General features: G+C 40.2%; 1 protein-coding gene and 1 pseudogene across 1 annotated transcript; both read left to right on the top strand.

The window, feature by feature from the left end:
* The first annotated feature begins 6,835 nt into the window (after positions 1-6,835).
* On the top strand, positions 6,836-8,106 carry LOC132507818 (KH domain-containing, RNA-binding, signal transduction-associated protein 3-like). The gene is given in 2 exon segments (XM_060127472.1): positions 6,836-7,302; positions 7,305-8,106. Coding segments are annotated over 2 exon segments (1,038 nt in total). The 5' UTR covers positions 6,836-6,893; the 3' UTR covers positions 7,934-8,106.
* Positions 8,107-13,668: 5,562 nt separating this feature from the next.
* Positions 13,669-15,061, top strand: LOC132507959 (ferritin light chain-like; annotated as a pseudogene).
* Positions 15,062-17,207: the final 2,146 nt, after the last annotated feature.

Below are 17,207 nucleotides of genomic sequence, written 5' to 3'. Positions count from 1 at the left end.
TGAGGTTCCAGACATCAGTCATGGAGTAGAGACAAGCCATCTCCTCTGTGTACTGTTTGAATTGCTGACCCACAGAATCTGGGCACATATTAAAATTTTTGTTTATTTCACCACTAAGTTTGGACTTCTTTATTATGTAGCAATAGATAACTATAGCACTGTGTCTGTACACAGGATATCTACATTTCACAGAGCACAGATTTTTAGATGTGAATGTTGACTGCTCACTTTCTAAGAAGAACGTATACACACACATAGGTACAAAATGTTTATGTATATGTAAATATTAGACCTATATAAACTAATCTATATTATCCATAAAATGAGGTATTTCGGTATTTATTGTGTTCCAAGAACTGATAAATTCTTGCATTGTATGAATTTTCTCTTTCACCCTCATAGCAACTCCCTGAGAGAAGTAATGGTATCTCTATTTTATAGATGAGAAAACTGAGGCAAAAACAGATAACATGCTCAAGAGTACTCAACAAGTAAATTTTAGAGTCAAGATTTGAATTCTTGACTCTAAGTTTTAGATCCCTTACTCAAGTTTTCTTCTCAAAATTCTCAAGTTTTAGATCCCTTACTCATACTCACCAAGCTATATACTGAGCAAGGGGATGAAAGCTGATGCCATTACCTCATGCTCAAGAAGTCAGACAGAAACTTAGCAGGTATGGTTGAAAGAAGACAGGACTTGGAGTCGTAAGTCCAGAGCCTGAGTTATGAGATGAATTCTCCTCTCATCTAGATATAGGTTTGTTTTTAGAAAATGAAGAAGATCACTGCATATTTTGATTGTTAATTTCTGTACTTAATGATTACCAAAGAATGGAATTTTACCAGGGAGCTATTTTGCAATGACATAAATGATTGATTCAAAATCAAACCTTTATTATAAATTATTGATTCAAAATCAAATCTTTATTAAGTCTCCCTTGCATTAGAAGTCTTTCCCACTCTTCATTTCTTTGAAGACCTTTCCTGTCTACTCTTGGCCAAAGCTTGAAGCTTAATTTAAAATTTGGAAATAAAATAATGAAATAGTCATAACACAGCAATTCCAGTGCCTACTGAAATGGAAGCTCTAAATAATTTTTCAGATAATTTAGGAAATTAAAAATATTTACATCATAGATGCAAAGACAGAAGTTACTTGTGTAATAAATGGTGAGAGAAAAAGTTTCTGGTCAAGTAGATTTGTTTAAATATGATCACTAATCTGAGTTCTACCCCTGTACTAAAACCCAGTGACAGGTTGCATACAGCTTCTAAAGGGATAGTTCAGTGCATTGGGTCAAATTCATGCCATAAAATGTGGTATTAGTAGTAGTACTAGAAGACAGAGTCACTGTCTTCTTTGGGACATAGATGAAGACCCCAAGATAGACAATATCAAGGACAAATTATGTAGAATAAGATATTATCTCAGTCCTTGGAACATGTCATGCAGGATAGAACAAGAAGTAGATTTATTATCAAGTACATGAAGCCAGAGACAGTAAGCAATGAGTGGTAGTTGGTTAAAATAGACAGGTTTTAGAAGTAGAGGCACGGATGTAGAAAACAAACTTAGGGTTACCAGGGGATTGTGGCAGGGAGGCTAAATTGGGAGATTGGGACTGAAATATACACACTACTATACATAAAATAGATAACTAATAAGAACTTGCTCTTCTTATTAGCACAGGGAACTCCACTCAGTACTCTGTAATGGGCTATTTGGAAAAGACTCTAAGAAAAAAATAAAAGTGGGGCTTCCCTGGTGGCGCAGTGGTTGAGAGTCTGCCTGCTGATGCAGGGAACACGGGTTCGTGCCCTGGTCCGCGAAGATCCCACATGCCGCGGAGCGGCTGGGCCCGTGAGCCATGGCCGCTGAGTCTGCGCGTCTGGAGCCTGTGCTCCACAACGGGAGAGGCCACAACAGTGAGAGGCCCGCGTACCGAAAAAAGAAAAAAAAAAGTGGATATGTGTATATGTATAAGTGATTCACTTTGCTGTACACCTGAAACTAACACAACACTGTACATCAACTACACTCCAATAAAATTTAAAAAAAAAAAACAGGGTTTAAGAACCATAGTCAGGGAGCAGTGTGGATTGGAAAGACCTGGCAAGAAATATTTCTGCATCCTCAGACAGTGCTCCCCAAGCTGGCTATTGCAAGGGTAAGCATTTAAGAGATCTTTGACCTAAGGAGGACATGAGATTAACAATCTATCCCAATGTGCATGAATTATTCTCCTCAGTGCTATCAGAAATCAGATGGCATCCTAGAGCAGGGGTCAGCAGATCTTTTTTGTAAAGGGTTAGATAATAAATATTTTGGATTTTCTGTACCATACGTCTCCATTGCAACTGCCCATCTGCTGCTGCAGCACAGAAACAGCCGTGCACAATACGTTAATGAATGGATGCAGCTGTGTTCAAGCAAAACGTTATGTACAAAACCAGGAGTCAAGCGAGATCTGATCAGTGGGCCAGAGTGTGCGGACGCCAGTTCTGGGTCAGTGTTCACAGCTGAATGAGTCATGAGGCCTTAAGTTCCAGTTCTCATTGTACTACTTTCTACCTGGGTGAACTTGGGTTCATCCTTTTATTTATATGGGCCACTGTATTAGTCAAGGTTCTCCAGAAAAACAGAACCAACAGCATGTGTATACAATGTGCCCATATATACTGATATAGATCTAGATATCGATATTGATACCTAGATCTATATCCATATCTATATAAAGATAGAGAAAGAGAGAGATTTTAAACAACTGGTTCACACAATAATAGAGGCTTGGTAAATTCAAAATCTGCAGGTTAGGCTGTCTAGAGACTCTCGGAAGAGCTGCAGTTCAATTTCTGTAAGTCTTCTGGCAGAATTCCTTTTTGCGACAGGGAGGTCAGTCTTTGTTTTATTAAGAGCTTCACCTGATTGGATGAGGCCCATGCATATTATGGAGGATACTCTGCTTTACTCAAAGTCCACCACAAATTTAATTATGAATTTTATCCAAAAACACCATCACAGGGACTACCCTGGTGGCACAGTGGTTAAGAATCCGCCTGCCCATGCAGGGGACACGGGTTTGAGCCCTGGTCTGGGAAGATCTCACATGCCGTGGAGCAACTAAGCCCATGCACCACAGCTACTGAGCCCGTGCACCTAGCGCCCACGCTCTGCAACAAGAGAAGCCACCGCAATGAGAAGCCCGCACACCCCAACAAAGAGTAGCCCTCGCTTGCTGCAAATAGAGAAAGCCCACGTGCAGCAACGAAGACCCAATGCAGCCAAAAATATAAATAAATAAAACATAAAAATTTTAAAAAACACAAAAACACCATCACAGAAATATCCAGAATAATATTTGACCAAATAACTGGGCATGGTGGCCCAGACAAATTGACATGGAAAATTCACCACCTAAGCCATAGTTTTGTCACCTGTTACTGAGAAATATGACTTATCTGAGCTATTTTGATACCTAGAAGATACCTTCTGGAGGTAACACCCTCAGTATTTTACATGGCAGGCAGTAGAGGGAATGAGCCCATTTGCCCAGTCATATGACACCTAAAGGATAAAATTCTGTCTTCTCTCTCCAACCCACAAGGATGAATGCCAAAAATACATCACTTATATCTGCTTTAGCTAACATAGGATAGGTCTGGAACAGACCTATGCTCCCAGTAAGTCTCATGAAATGCTGTTTCATTAAGGAGAGACTTTACTTGCTAAGATTAGAAGCAAAAGAGGGTGGTGGATGAAAAACTGCCCAAGGATATAAGCTCATGCAAGGAAGCAGGAGAGAGAATGGGTATCCGAAGATGTGCGCTCTGAGCCAACACTAATTCCACAGCATCAGGTTATAATTCAGGCAGCCCAACCGCTGGGGTTTTTTTTCCCCTTCTTCTTTTCCCCCAGAGAGGGACAAGCATACTGACAAAGGAAGAGCATCAGTCACCACAGATAAATTGCTTTTTAGAGGTGATCTCGCAAATGATTTGGCTCAGTGTAGACTATGATTTGGCTCCCCAAACCATAAGCTAGAGCATTTCATTCCAGGTCCCTCCTCAAATATCCATGATAGGTAAAACTTTGGCATCAAGTAGGTCTTGAAATCTCCCCAGGTGATTATAATATGCAACCAGGGCTGAGAATCTGGAGATGTAGAGCAAACTTAAACTGAACTTTAGTTAAACAGTAAAACAAGCTCTGACTCTACTGGCTGGAGCTAGACAAGGGATATGGATTTAGTGGGATGAGAAGATAAAGGACACCAGGGAGTAAATCAAATGCTTTACACCTGTGCTTAGCTAATTGCTACTCAGATAATTCAGACAATCTTACAGCACCTGAACCCTGAAATGCCTTAGTTCTGTTTAAAAAAAAGTAACTCTTCAAGTAACTGAACTCTGAGAATCATGCCAATCATAAAGAAAAAGAAGAAATCTTATTTTTTGAATTAGTTGATTTCATATATACTGTTTCACTTTCATGATATTAACTAGTTATCTTTCTTTCCATTTTATGTTTGAGGAAAGTAAGGCTTTAAAGTCTCAGTAATTTTCTCAAGGTCACTTGTTAAGGGTGTGGTAGGCAGCATAATGGCTCCTAAAAATGCCCTCACCCTAATCCCTAGAACCCAATAATATGTTACTTTACATGGTAAAGAGGACTTTGCAGATATGACTGAAGTTATAGGCCTTGAGATAGAAAGATTATCCTGGATTACCTCATGGAACAAATCTAATTGCATGAGTCCTTAAAAGCAGAAAACCATTCCCAACTGTAGAAAGAGAAAGAGAGAGATGTCCTAATAGAAGCAGAATCAGAGAGATGCAACATTTTGGGTTTTGTAGGTGGAGAAAGGGGACTCTGAGTCAAGGACTACAAGTGACCGCTGGAAGCGGATAAAGTCCAGGGAACAGAAACACCCCTAAGAGCCTCCAGAAAAGAATGTAGCTCTGCCAACACTTTTTTTCTTTTTTAACCATCTTTATTGGAGTATAATTGCTTTACAATGGCGTGTTAGTTTCTGCTTCATAACAAAGTGAATCAGCTATACATATACATATATCCCCATATCTCCTCCCTCTTGCATCTCCCTCCCACCCTCCCTTCCCTATCCCACACATCTAGGTGGACACAAAGCACAGAGCTGATCTCCCTGTGCTTTGTGGCTGCTTCCCACTAGCTAGCTCTTTTACATTTGGTAGTGTATATATGTCCATGCCACTCTCTCACTTCATCCCAGATTACCCTTCCCCATCCCTGTGTCCTCAAGTCCACTCTCTATGGCTGCGTCTTTATTCCTGCCCTGCCCCTAGGTTCTTCATAACCATTTTTTCTTTTTTTTTTGATTCCATATATATGTGTTAGCATATGGTATTTGTTTTTCTCTTTCTGACTTACTTCACTCTGTATGACAGTCTCTAGGTCAATCCACCTCACTACAAATAACTCAATTTCATTTCTTTTTATGGCTGAGTAATATTCCATTGTATATATGTGCCACATCTTTATCCATTCATCTGTCGATCCTGCCAACACTTTTACTCAATTGAGGCCAATGTCAGACTTGTAAGGTAATAAATTTACGTTGCTTTGAGTCACTAAATTTGGGATAATTTGTATGAAAGCAATAAAAAAAATTACAGAGGTCCTACAAGAGCCAGGCTATATATTTATACTTAAGTATTTCTGAAATGAATTTAACCTTGTGCTTGACAGCAGCAGCAGCAGCAGCTTCCAAGGGATCCCACCACACACCTGAGGCAAAAGGAGCCTAATACAAAGCAGTGACAGCAGCAGGTCACTGCCCCACACTTGGGGTAGAGGGGGACTTGATCTACTGTAGCAGCAGCATAGCCTGAATGGGAACCCATCCTCCTGTGGCACTAGTCCCATCAACATTAGTCTAATCTGCTAGCATCTGCTGTGCCAACAGGCCCAACATATACAAACCCTCCAACTCAGTAGCATTAAGTGAGCCAGGCTCAGTGTTTCCTGAAACTCATATCCAGTTGCACTGGAAATCCAAGATATCACCTACTGTTATGAAAACATAAACAATAACAGAAGACTGGGAACTTCAGAAAGAAAAGGGGAACAATGGAATGGGTGAAAACAAATGGGGTAAATATAAGAGACTATCATTAGCCTCATCAGTTTCTTAAATTCTATATGATGGTCAAAGCAAAAATGATGACAACCATCTGATGGGGTTCTCAATGTAGAGAAAGGAAATACTACAGAAAATCATACTTTAAAACTGGGGAATATTAAGAGACCTAAATGGAAGTAAAATTTTGAAACTTCACTTGAAGTAATGAAACACTGATTCCAGTAGGCTATGATAAGTTACATACGTATACTTTAATGCCAAAAGCAACCACTAAGAAAACTATACAAACAGTATACACAAATGATTATAAATGAATTAAATTAAAATGGACTTATTAAAAAATGTTTAAGTAGAGCTCGGAGAACGCGGGGCGGCGCGCGGTGTGCGGGTGGCGGCTGAGCTCGGCGCTGGCGCTGGCGCCGCCTGGCGGGGTTCGCCCGGGACTGCCTCAGGCTCGCAGAGTGTGCCGCCGGCCCGGCAAAAGGGCCCGCCTGACCGCGCCGGGCCGTGGCGGGAGCTCGGGGACCGCGTCCGGGAGGCAGTGGCCGCCAGCGCGGGGCAGTCGGCGGCCACCCCCTGGGGACCAGGGCTGCGCGGCCGCTTCCTGCCTCGCGGGGCCGCCAGGCCGACCGCCCGGCTTGGCTCCGCCGCGCCCTGGCCGCGGCGTCCGGCCCGGGTTCCGCGCCGCTAGGGCGCGGGCGGGGTCGGGGGTTGCGTGGCCGGCGCTGCTCGCCCGCCTCGAGTCCGCGTCCCGGGCCCTGGCGGCCGGCGAGCATGGAGGAGAAGTACCTGCTGGAGCTGATGGCGGAGAAGGACTCCCTGGACCCCTCCTTCACGCACGCCCTGCGGCTGGTGAACCAAGAAATAGAAAAGTTTCACAAAGGAGAAAGCAAGGACGAAGAAAAGTACATTGATGTGGTGATTAATAAGAACACGAAGCTGGGACAGAAAGTGTTGATTCCTGTAAAACAGCTCCCTAAGTTCAACTTTGTGGGAAAACTTTTGGGGCCACGTGGCAATTCTCTGAAGCGCTTGCAAGAAGAAACCTTGACAAAAATGTCCATCCTTGGAAAAGGCTCCATGAGAGACAAGGCAAAGGAAGAAGAGTTGAGGAAAAGTGGAGAAGCAAAGTACTTTCACCTCAATGATGATCTCCATGTTCTGATTGAAGTGTTTGCCCCGCCACAGAAGCCTATGCCTGGATAGGACATGCTCTGGAGGAAATCAAAAAGTTCCTCATTCCAGACTATAATGATGAAATCAGGCAAGCACAGCTCCAGGAATTAACATATTTGAATGGTGATTCAGAAAATGCAGATGTACCAGTTGTTCGAGGGAAACCTACCTTGCGTACAAGAGGTGTACCAACCCCAGCAATAACCAGGGGAAGGGGAGGAGTCGCGTCCCGGCCAGTGGGAGTCGGGGTACCACGAGGGACGCCAACTTCCAGAGGAATCCTTTCCACCCGAGGGCCAGTGAGTCGAGGAAGAGGACTTCTCACTCCCAGAGCAAGAGATGTCCCCCCAACTGGGTACAGACCTCCACCGCCGCCCCCAACACAAGAGACCTATGGAGATTATGACTATGATGATGGATATGGCGCTGCTTATGATGAACAGAGTTATGATTCCTATGATAACAGCTATAGCGCCCCAGCCCAAAGTGGTGCTGATTACTATGATTATGGACACGGACTCAGTGAAGAGACTTATGATTCCTACGGGCAAGAGGAGTGGACAAACTCAAGACACAAGGCACCCTCGGCAAGGACAGCAAAGGGCGTCTACAGAGACCAGCCATACAGCAGATACTGATTGTACTGTCTGATGTTGTGACATAGCCAGTCTCCACCAGTCCTGTATACTGTTCAAAGTAATTGTTTTCTATGAACAATCCCTTTTTAAATAAATCAAAATGCTTAACATCTGAATGGATGGAATTTAAAATTACTTTGTTGAAACATCAACCTGGGCAGGAAAAAAAACAAGACATGTAAAATTTTGTTATTTCCAGTCTGTATATGAAAAAATAGGTCATCAAAAGGAAAAAAATAACTTTGATTAACTAGTGTTAAACAAAAAAGATAGGTTTAATAAATATGTTAATCCATCCTTTTAACATAAGCCTCACCTTTCATTTTAAAGGTTTCCATAGAAATTTAGTTATTTTATCTTTCAGCCATATGCTAGTTTTTTTTTCTCTTGCCAACATGCGTAAAAAGGGAAGCCAATTACAAGTGCAAATAATGTGGTATTCTTTTGTAACTCAAGTCTTGAAATGTTCTGTAGTGTTAAGCAAAGTCTCCTCTTGCTTGATACTAAATAAACTTTTGAAAGAAAAAAAAATGTTTAAGTAACCCACAAGAAGGAAAAATAAGGGAAACACAGGATTGAGAAACTAAGGTAAAAGACAAAACAAAAAATAACATGGTAGACCAAATCTTTGACATGGCAATAATTACATTAATGGTAAATGATCTAAATAACCAAGTCAAAGACAGAGATTGGAAGAGTAGATTAAAAAATCGCAAGCATGATCCAACTATATACTGTCTATAAGAAGCTTACTTTCAACATCATGATATAGGTAGTTCAAAGTAAAAGGATGAAAATGATATATCATGTGAACATTAATCAGAAAAAGCAGGAATGGCTATATTAATATCAGATAAAGTAGACTTCAGAGCAAAGGAAATTATTAGGGGCAAAGAGGGTCATTACATAAAGATAACAGGAATAATCCACCTAGATGACCTAGTGATACTAAATGTGTGTGCACCAAACAACAGAACTTCAAAATGCATGAAGCAAACACTGAAAAAGGTAAAAGGAGAAAGTTTTAAATCCACAATTATTATTTGAGACTTCAACACAGCAATTTATACAACTACCAGAGAGAAAAATCAGCAAGGATATGGAAGAACTGAAAATATCATCAATCAACAGGATATAACTGACATTTAAAGAACACACTCAGTAAGAGCAGAATACATATTCAACTGTCCATGGAACATTCACTCATATACCATATACTGGGCGATAAAAAACCATTAGCAGATTTAAAAGAATTAAAATCATAGAGAGTATGTTCTCTAGCCATAATGGAATCAGACTAGAAATCAATAAGAGAAAGACAACAGGAAAATCTTCAATCACATGAAAACTAAACATCACACTTCCAAATAACTCATGGGTAAAAAAGATAGCATCAAGGAAAAAATTTTTAAATGCATAGAATAAAAGAAAATGGAGATATAACAGATCAAAGTTTGCGGAATGAAGTGAAAGCAATGCTGAAAGGGAAGTTTATAGCAGTAAATTGGGAAAGAAAATATTTCAAAGCAATAATCTAATTTTCTATATTAAAATAGTAAAAAAGGAAGAGGAAAAAACACTAAACAAGCAGAAAGAAGGAAATAATAAAGATGAAACAGAAATCCATGAAACTGAAAAGAGGAAAATAGGGGGGAAAAATCAATGCAACAAAAGGCTGGTTCTTTGAAATAAACAATCTAACCAATAAAGATCTAGAAAGACTGATAAAGATAAACAGAGAGATGGCACAAATCACAGATATCAGAAATGCAACCAGGGATACCATGACATACCCTGCACGTTAATGAGGGACAAGTTACTATGAACAAGTCTACACTATAAATTCAAAAATGTAGATGAAATGGGCCAATGTTTCTACACCCAAAACTACCAAAACTCAGCCAAGATGAAATAGATAATCTCAATTTTCCTGTAACCATTAGAAACACTGGTTTTTCATTTAAAAACTCCCAAAAGAAATATTCAGGCTTAGATGTTTCACTTTTACCCAAGACTTAAAGAATTAACACCAATTTTACATGATTTGATAAGAAATAGAAGTAGAGGGAACAGTTTCTAATTAATTTTATGAAGCCAGTATTACCTTGATACCAAAACCAGACAGGGATAGTATAGAAAGAAGAAACCTACAGACCAATATTTTTTATGAAATTGGCTGAAAAACCCTCAGCCAAATATTAGCAAATTAAATCCAGAAATATATGAAAAGAATAATATACCATGACCAAGTGGGATTTATTCCAGTTATGCAAAGTTGGTTAAATATTTGAAAATTAAACAGTGTAATCCACCATATCCAATAGATTAAGGGGGAAAAGTCATGTGATCCTATCCATTAATGCAGAGAAAGCATTTGACAAAATCCAATCCCATTCATGATTTTAAAGAAAGAAGAAAAAAAACTCCAAGCAAACTAGGAATAGAAAAGGAACATACTGAAACTCATAAAGATGATCTACAAACAACCTATACCGACATGATATTTAACTGTGAAAGACTGGATGCTTTCTCTGTAAGATCAGAAACAAGGCACCGATATCTGCTCTCACCACTTTTATTAAATATATCACTGGAGGTTCTAGTAAGAAAATAAAGCAAAAATAAATAAATACATAAATTTAAAAGTTAAATTTTTAAAAAGTTTATTTAAAAGATAAAAGGACTATTCCTACTACGTTGCATAGGAAGGAACATATCCTACTGAATGTTGAATAGCAATATATCCTATTATACTGAATAAGGAAAAGTAAAACTGTCTGTATCTGAAGATGAGATGATAATCTAAATGGAGAAAATACCAAGGAATCCACAGAAAGCTTGAGAAATAATATTAGTTTGTAAATGATTTAGAGTACAAGATCACCACAATTTTATCAAATTATATATTAATAACAAATGTGTAGAAGCTTAAATAAAAATATGTGATGCCATTTACAACTGACCTAAATAAATACTTAAATATAAGCCCAATAAGACATTTATAGAACCTCTAGACTGAAAATTACAAAATGCTAATGAAGAAAAATTTTTAAGTCGCAAACAAATAGGGAGACATACCTTGTTCATGGATTAGAAAACACAACCTGATAAAGATGTCAATTCTCCCCAAGTTAAGAGGCTTAACACAATTACTCTTAAAATGCCCTCAAGGTTTTTGTGGATATAGACAAGCTTATTCTAAGATTTATATGGTAAGAAGAGGCTGAAGAATAGCTAAAACAACTTGTAAAGGAAGATGAAAATGGGAGGAATTAATCTACCCAATTTCAAGAGTTTGCAGTAATGATGGAGGGTAGATACATAGATCAATGGAATGGAATAGAGAACCCAGAAATAGACTGACATCAATACATATAACTTGTTTTTGACAGCAGTGCAAAAGCTATCAAGGAAGAATAGACTTTTCAAAAAATGGTACTGAAACAGTTGGACATCCCTCGACAAAAACAAACAAACAAAAAATGAACCTTAACCTCCACACCTTACACAAAAATTAAATCAAAGTGGATCATAATCTTAAATGTAAAAGCAGGGCATTTTTAGAAAAAAAATAGGAGAAAATGTTTGGCATCTAGAACTAGGGGAATAATTCTTAGACTTGACACCAAAAGTATGATCAATAAAGGCAAAAACTGATAAATTGGATCTCATCAAAATGAGTTAAAAATGCTTCATAGAAGATCCTTTTAAGTGGATGAAAACTCAAATTACACAGTAGGAAAACATATTTGAAAATCCCATATGAGACAAATGACTTGTATCTATAATATACAAAGAACTCTCCAAACAACTTAAAAAAAATCCAACTAGAAAATAGGCAGAAGACAGGAACAGACATTTCATGGAAGAGAATATACACACGGCAAAGGAGCACATGAAAAGATGCTCAGCATCATTAGCCATTAGGGAAATGCCAATTAAGACCATAATGAGATGTCAGAGAGTAACTAAAATTAAAGTATAGTGACAACATCAAATGCTGGCGAGTACATAGAAAAATTATATCACATCACTGGTGGGAAAATAAAATGGTTTAGCCACTCTGATCAACAGCTTGACAGTCTCTTTTAATCCTAAAAGTAGATTCACCCTACAACGCAGTAATTGTACTCTTGAGCATTTATCCAAAAGAAACAAAAACTTAATTAAGTTCCCACAGAAACTTACACATAAATGTTCATAGCAGTTTTATTTATAATAGCCCCAAACTGGCAACTACCCAAATGTCTTTCAGTGGATGAATGTTGAAACAAATTGTGATAAAATCTTATGATAGAATACTACCGAGCAACAGAAAGGAACAAATTATTAATATACGCAAAAATTGAAATGAACTTCAAGGGAATGATGCCGAGGGAAAAATTTTGAAAAGCCCATCTCCGAAGATTAAGTAATTCATGATTATGTTTACATATTATTCTTAAAATAACAAAACTGTGGAGATGGAGAACAGATTAGAAGTTGCCAAGGGTTAGAGTGGGGGTAGAAGGTACAGCGGGGGAACTCTGAGAGGTTTTTGTGGTTCCAGTACAAATAATACAGCAATTGGTTTTAATCCCTAAAGATTTCTAAAAGCAATTCCTAGTAAGAGGTGTCCAGACATTTAGCAATGGCAGATTAGAGGTATAGCTCCCCAACATAACAACTTCAAAAGAGAACATACTAATTCAATGCATATGTTAATTTCAAAAAAAGGCCAGTCACAATACTTAAATGGTATATATCTTAACTATATTATTCTAAGTATCCAGCTATACCAGATGGACTAGCAAGATTTTCTGTACATTCAACCTTATTTAAGACAGTAAATCTTATAATAAGACAGTTAGAAAAAGGAAAAAAAAACAAACCTCAACTACAGTTGGATATTCTCATAGGAAGATGAGGTGAAAATATGCAGCAGTGGTTCAAAAGCTTAAGCAGTGGCACCTAAATTTGGTTGTGCATTAGAATCATCTGAAGCACTTTTTAAAAACCCTCACACTGACGGTTGGTCATCGTAGACCAATAAAATCATTTTAAATCTCCTCAGACGATGCCAATGTCTAGCCAGACCTGAGAACCAGCGGACTAAGCAGAAGGGGATGTTTCTACAAAGATCTCTTAACAATAAGTCCTTTCACCCAATCAGATTTACCTCCCCGCAAAGGGCTAAAGAACGCTAGTGTTGTCCATACTTGCTTAGCTTTAATTAGCACTTGTGACTTGCCCAAAACCTAGATCATGTTTCCCCTAAATTTCATGTTATTCCCTACGTTTTTCAAACCCAGGGCTAAGGGGTTTGCCAGGATGAGATTTTAAGTGCTCACACAGGGGAAGTCCCTGGCAAACCAGGACAGCGGTCCCTCTACATTGAAATGTAAAGCATCCTAAATAACCCTGCCACTGCTCCCCGATCCTAGTCTGTGCCAACCAGTGGAGAAAAGGCATTCTCCATTACCACCACGGCAAATGCTGCTGTACTTGCCTTGGCTGGTCCCTATCTTTTCCAGGCACCACTCCCCTTCACCTGCTGGTGGACGCTTTGGCCAGCTGACAATGCAGATATTTTCAAACTTTAAGGTGAATAAAAATCATCTGGACGGCCTGTTATAACAGAGATCACTGAGCCCCACCAGAGTTGCTGATTGCATAGGGCTGGGACAGGGCCCTAAAACTTGAATATCTGACACATTATCAGGGGACGCTGGTAAAACTGGTCAGGTTGTTACCGAATGCAGGTTCGTGTGTCTGAAGCACAGTGAGGCCAAACAAACCTAAAGGTTGGAGTCTGGAGCAGAGAAAGGTTTATTGCAGGGTCGAGCAAGGAGAGGGGTGGCCCGAGTTCCAAAACACCCTGAAATCTCCAAAGGATTTCAGCAAAGCATGTTTAAAGGCCAGGTGAGGGAGGGACGTCCCAGGGAATGTGATCAGCTCGTGCACAATCCTCTGATTGGTTGATGTGGAGGCCACAGGGCAGGTAACATTATCCATCCTTAGGTGCCAGAAGGTCTGGGGGCTACGTGCTCATGATCATCAAGGAGTTAATTTCTTCCATTGGGTGGTGGTTTTTAGCATCTGAAAACTCAAGAAATATGCCTGAGATACTATTATCTGAGTACTTCAGAGAGGAACTACAGCAGAGGATATGGGGGATGGGTCTGTCCTAGGAAGGCCCCATAGGGTACTGCTTGGTTACAAGGTGACCATACTTTGAGAACCACTGCTCTAGTGGCTTGGAATGTTCAGAAAGTAATGGAAGAATCCCTTCCCAGGTCTAGATTCTAGTATCGCCAGCTATTTTGGTGGGGGGAAGGGTAAGTTTTGTCCTTGCTTGGACTTCTGGTTCATTTATATCAAAGCCTATTTGAGGCAGTGCGCTCGGCAGTCCTGCAGTTCTGTCTTTTGCTTCAACAGTGTTTGGAATGAACAGACCCAGGGACGCTCCTTGCTCCAGCCCCCGACCACCCTCCAACCTTTCTTCCTGTCGCAACCTTTGGAATCAGCCACTCAGCTATCCTCAGCCTCCAGGACAGGCCAACACCGTTTTTTGAGCTTAGCTCCTTATCACTGATCAACCACGAGTTCCCAGGTGCGTCAGAATTATTCCATCGAGGTGGAGGCCGCCGTCCACCGCCTGTTCAACATGCATCTGGGGACACTTACCTCTCTCTGAGCTTCTATTTCGACAGCAACGATGGGACTCTGGACAGTGTGGGCCACATTTTTCGCCAACTGGCTGAGGAGAAGTGTGAGGGCGCGCAGCGTCTCTTGAAAATGCAAAACCAGTGCTGTGGCCGCGCCCTCTTCCAGGATGCGCGGGAGCCTTCTCAAGATGAGTGGGGTAAAACCCAGGACGCTGTGGAAGCCGCCATTCTTAGGGAGAAGAGCCTGCACCAGGCACTATCACATCTGCGCGCCCTGGCTTCCGCCCGCGCAGACTCCCACCTCTGTGACTTCCTGGAGAGCCGCTTCCTGGAGGAGCAGGTGAAACTCATCAAGAAGATGGGCGACCACCTGACCAACCTCCGCAGGCTGGCTGGTCCGCAGGCTGTGCTGGGCGAGTATCTCTTTGAAAGGCTCACCCTCGAGCACAAACAGGAGTCTCTGAAGTCCAGCGGCCTCTGAGGAGCCCCTCTGGCATCAGAGCTTCTGCCTGAAGCCCTGCTCTGCAGCTACTAGGCAGCTCTGTAACCGCCCAGGAGCCCTCTCCCAAGCCTTGGACCAAATGGAAACAATAACGCTTTTTGCAGAAGGAAAAAAAAAAAGCCTATTTGAAACACAAACAGAATAAAGAGGAAAAAAAGAAATATATATATATATATGTATATATATATATAGTCATGTTTTTTTTCCTTTTTTTAAAAATTTATTTTACTGAAGTATAGTTGATATACAATGTTGTGTTAGTTTATGCTGTACAACAAAGTGATTCAGTTATACGTATATATAATTTTTCATATTCTTTTCCATTATGGTTAATTACAGGACATTGACTATAGTTCCCTGTACTATACAGTAGGACCTTGTTGTTTATCCATCATATATATAACAGGTTACCTCTGCTAATCCCAAACTCCCAATCCATCACTCCCCCACCTCCCCCTTCCCCTCGGGAACCACAAGTTTGTGTGCTATGTCTGTGAGTCTGTTTCTGTTTCATGGATAAGTTCATTTGTATCATATTCCAGATTCCACATATAAGTGATATCATATGGTATTTGTCTTTCTCCTTCTCACTTACTTCATTTAGTATAATAGTCTCTAGGTCCAGCCATGTTGCTGCAAATGGCATTATTTCATTCTTTTTTTATAGCTGAGTAGTATTCCATTTTATATATATCACATCTTCTTTATCCATTCATCTGTGAGTGGACATTTAGGTTGTTTTCATGTCTTGGCTATTATAAATAGTGCTGCTGTGAACATAGGGGTGCATGTATGTTTTTGAATTATAGTTTTGTCCAGATATATGCCCAGGAGTAAGACTGCTGGATCATATGGTAGCTCGACTTTTAGCTTTTTGAGGAACTGCCATAGTGTTTTCCATAGTGGTTGCACCAATTTACATCCCCACCAACAGTGTAGAAGTCAGTCAGAAAGAGAGAGACAAATACCGTATGCTAACACATACATATGGAATTTAAGGAAAAAAAAATGTCATGAAGAACCTAGGGGTAAAACAGGAATAAAGACACAGACTTACTAGAGAACGGACTTGAGGATATGGGGAGGGGGAAGGGTAAACTGTGACAAAGCGTGAGAGAGGCATGGACATATATTCATGTTCTTTTAACATATGAATTGCCCCACTTTATCTGTGTGAAATAAGTTTGTTCCCGTCATTGGGCTGCTTCTCAAGCTTTGCTGCTCATTTGAATTACCTAAAGAGCTTTTAAGAAAAACATTGGTGTCTGGGTCCCAGCCCCAGAGATTTTGATTCAGTAGGTCTAGGGAGGAGCCTGGGCACAGGGAGGGCTCAGAGTTCCCCAGGTGATTCTAATGTGCAGCAACTTTGGGAACCACCTCTTGGCTTCAATCCAGCTAGTGATCAGATATTAAATCTAAGACACACGGGCTAGTGCGTGAGCTCTAGGAAGATTCGTGCCAGGGAAAATGATCGATAGTTGTGTTACTTCTCTGAAATGGATTGAAATTTCCAATTCGCATGAACAGGGGAGGGTGAATGGGTGAATGCAATAAGGTGTATCATTTACGTATTGCCCTATGTGTATGGCTAGAAGCTTTTGCAACTGAGGTCTGCCCAACTTTTCATCCTAATGGTAATGCTTGTCCTCCTAATGCAGCTGTAAACTTTATAAGCCCATAGGTAGACAGCATCACAAAATATTTACCCCTCCCCACTGGCCCACTCTCAAGCTTCTCTCCCCTTCCCCAATACACAAATGTACATCAATGCTCTTGAGACCACTATCAACATATTGACCTTCAATTCTTCTACTTTGCAGCTTCCCTCTTATCAGGAGATGTCAGCATTTAGTGCAAGGACAAATGCTTGCCTCTTGGTGAGTAATGTAGGCAATGCCTCCAAGAGACAAATAGCCCTTAGGGAGGGGGAAAAAGTCTTTCAAAAAGGTTGATGCCCAGAGGAGGCATTTTCAGTCATCTCAGCTTAGAGGTCAAATATCCAAAATTAAAAAGGTTAAAAAGAAGAAAAAGAAGAAAGCAAGGAAGAAAAGAAGGAAACAATTTTCTTATCTCATAGTAATAAGGCAGTTTTCCTTAAAAAAAAAAAGACTTAAGCCATAAATTC

The sequence above is a fragment of the Lagenorhynchus albirostris genome, chromosome 17, assembly GCF_949774975.1.
Source record: "Lagenorhynchus albirostris chromosome 17, mLagAlb1.1, whole genome shotgun sequence".
In the NCBI taxonomy this organism is placed as follows: domain Eukaryota; kingdom Metazoa; phylum Chordata; class Mammalia; order Artiodactyla; family Delphinidae; genus Lagenorhynchus; species Lagenorhynchus albirostris.
Note: the sequence above shows the minus strand (reverse complement) of the source record. Positions and strands in the feature narration are given on the sequence as shown.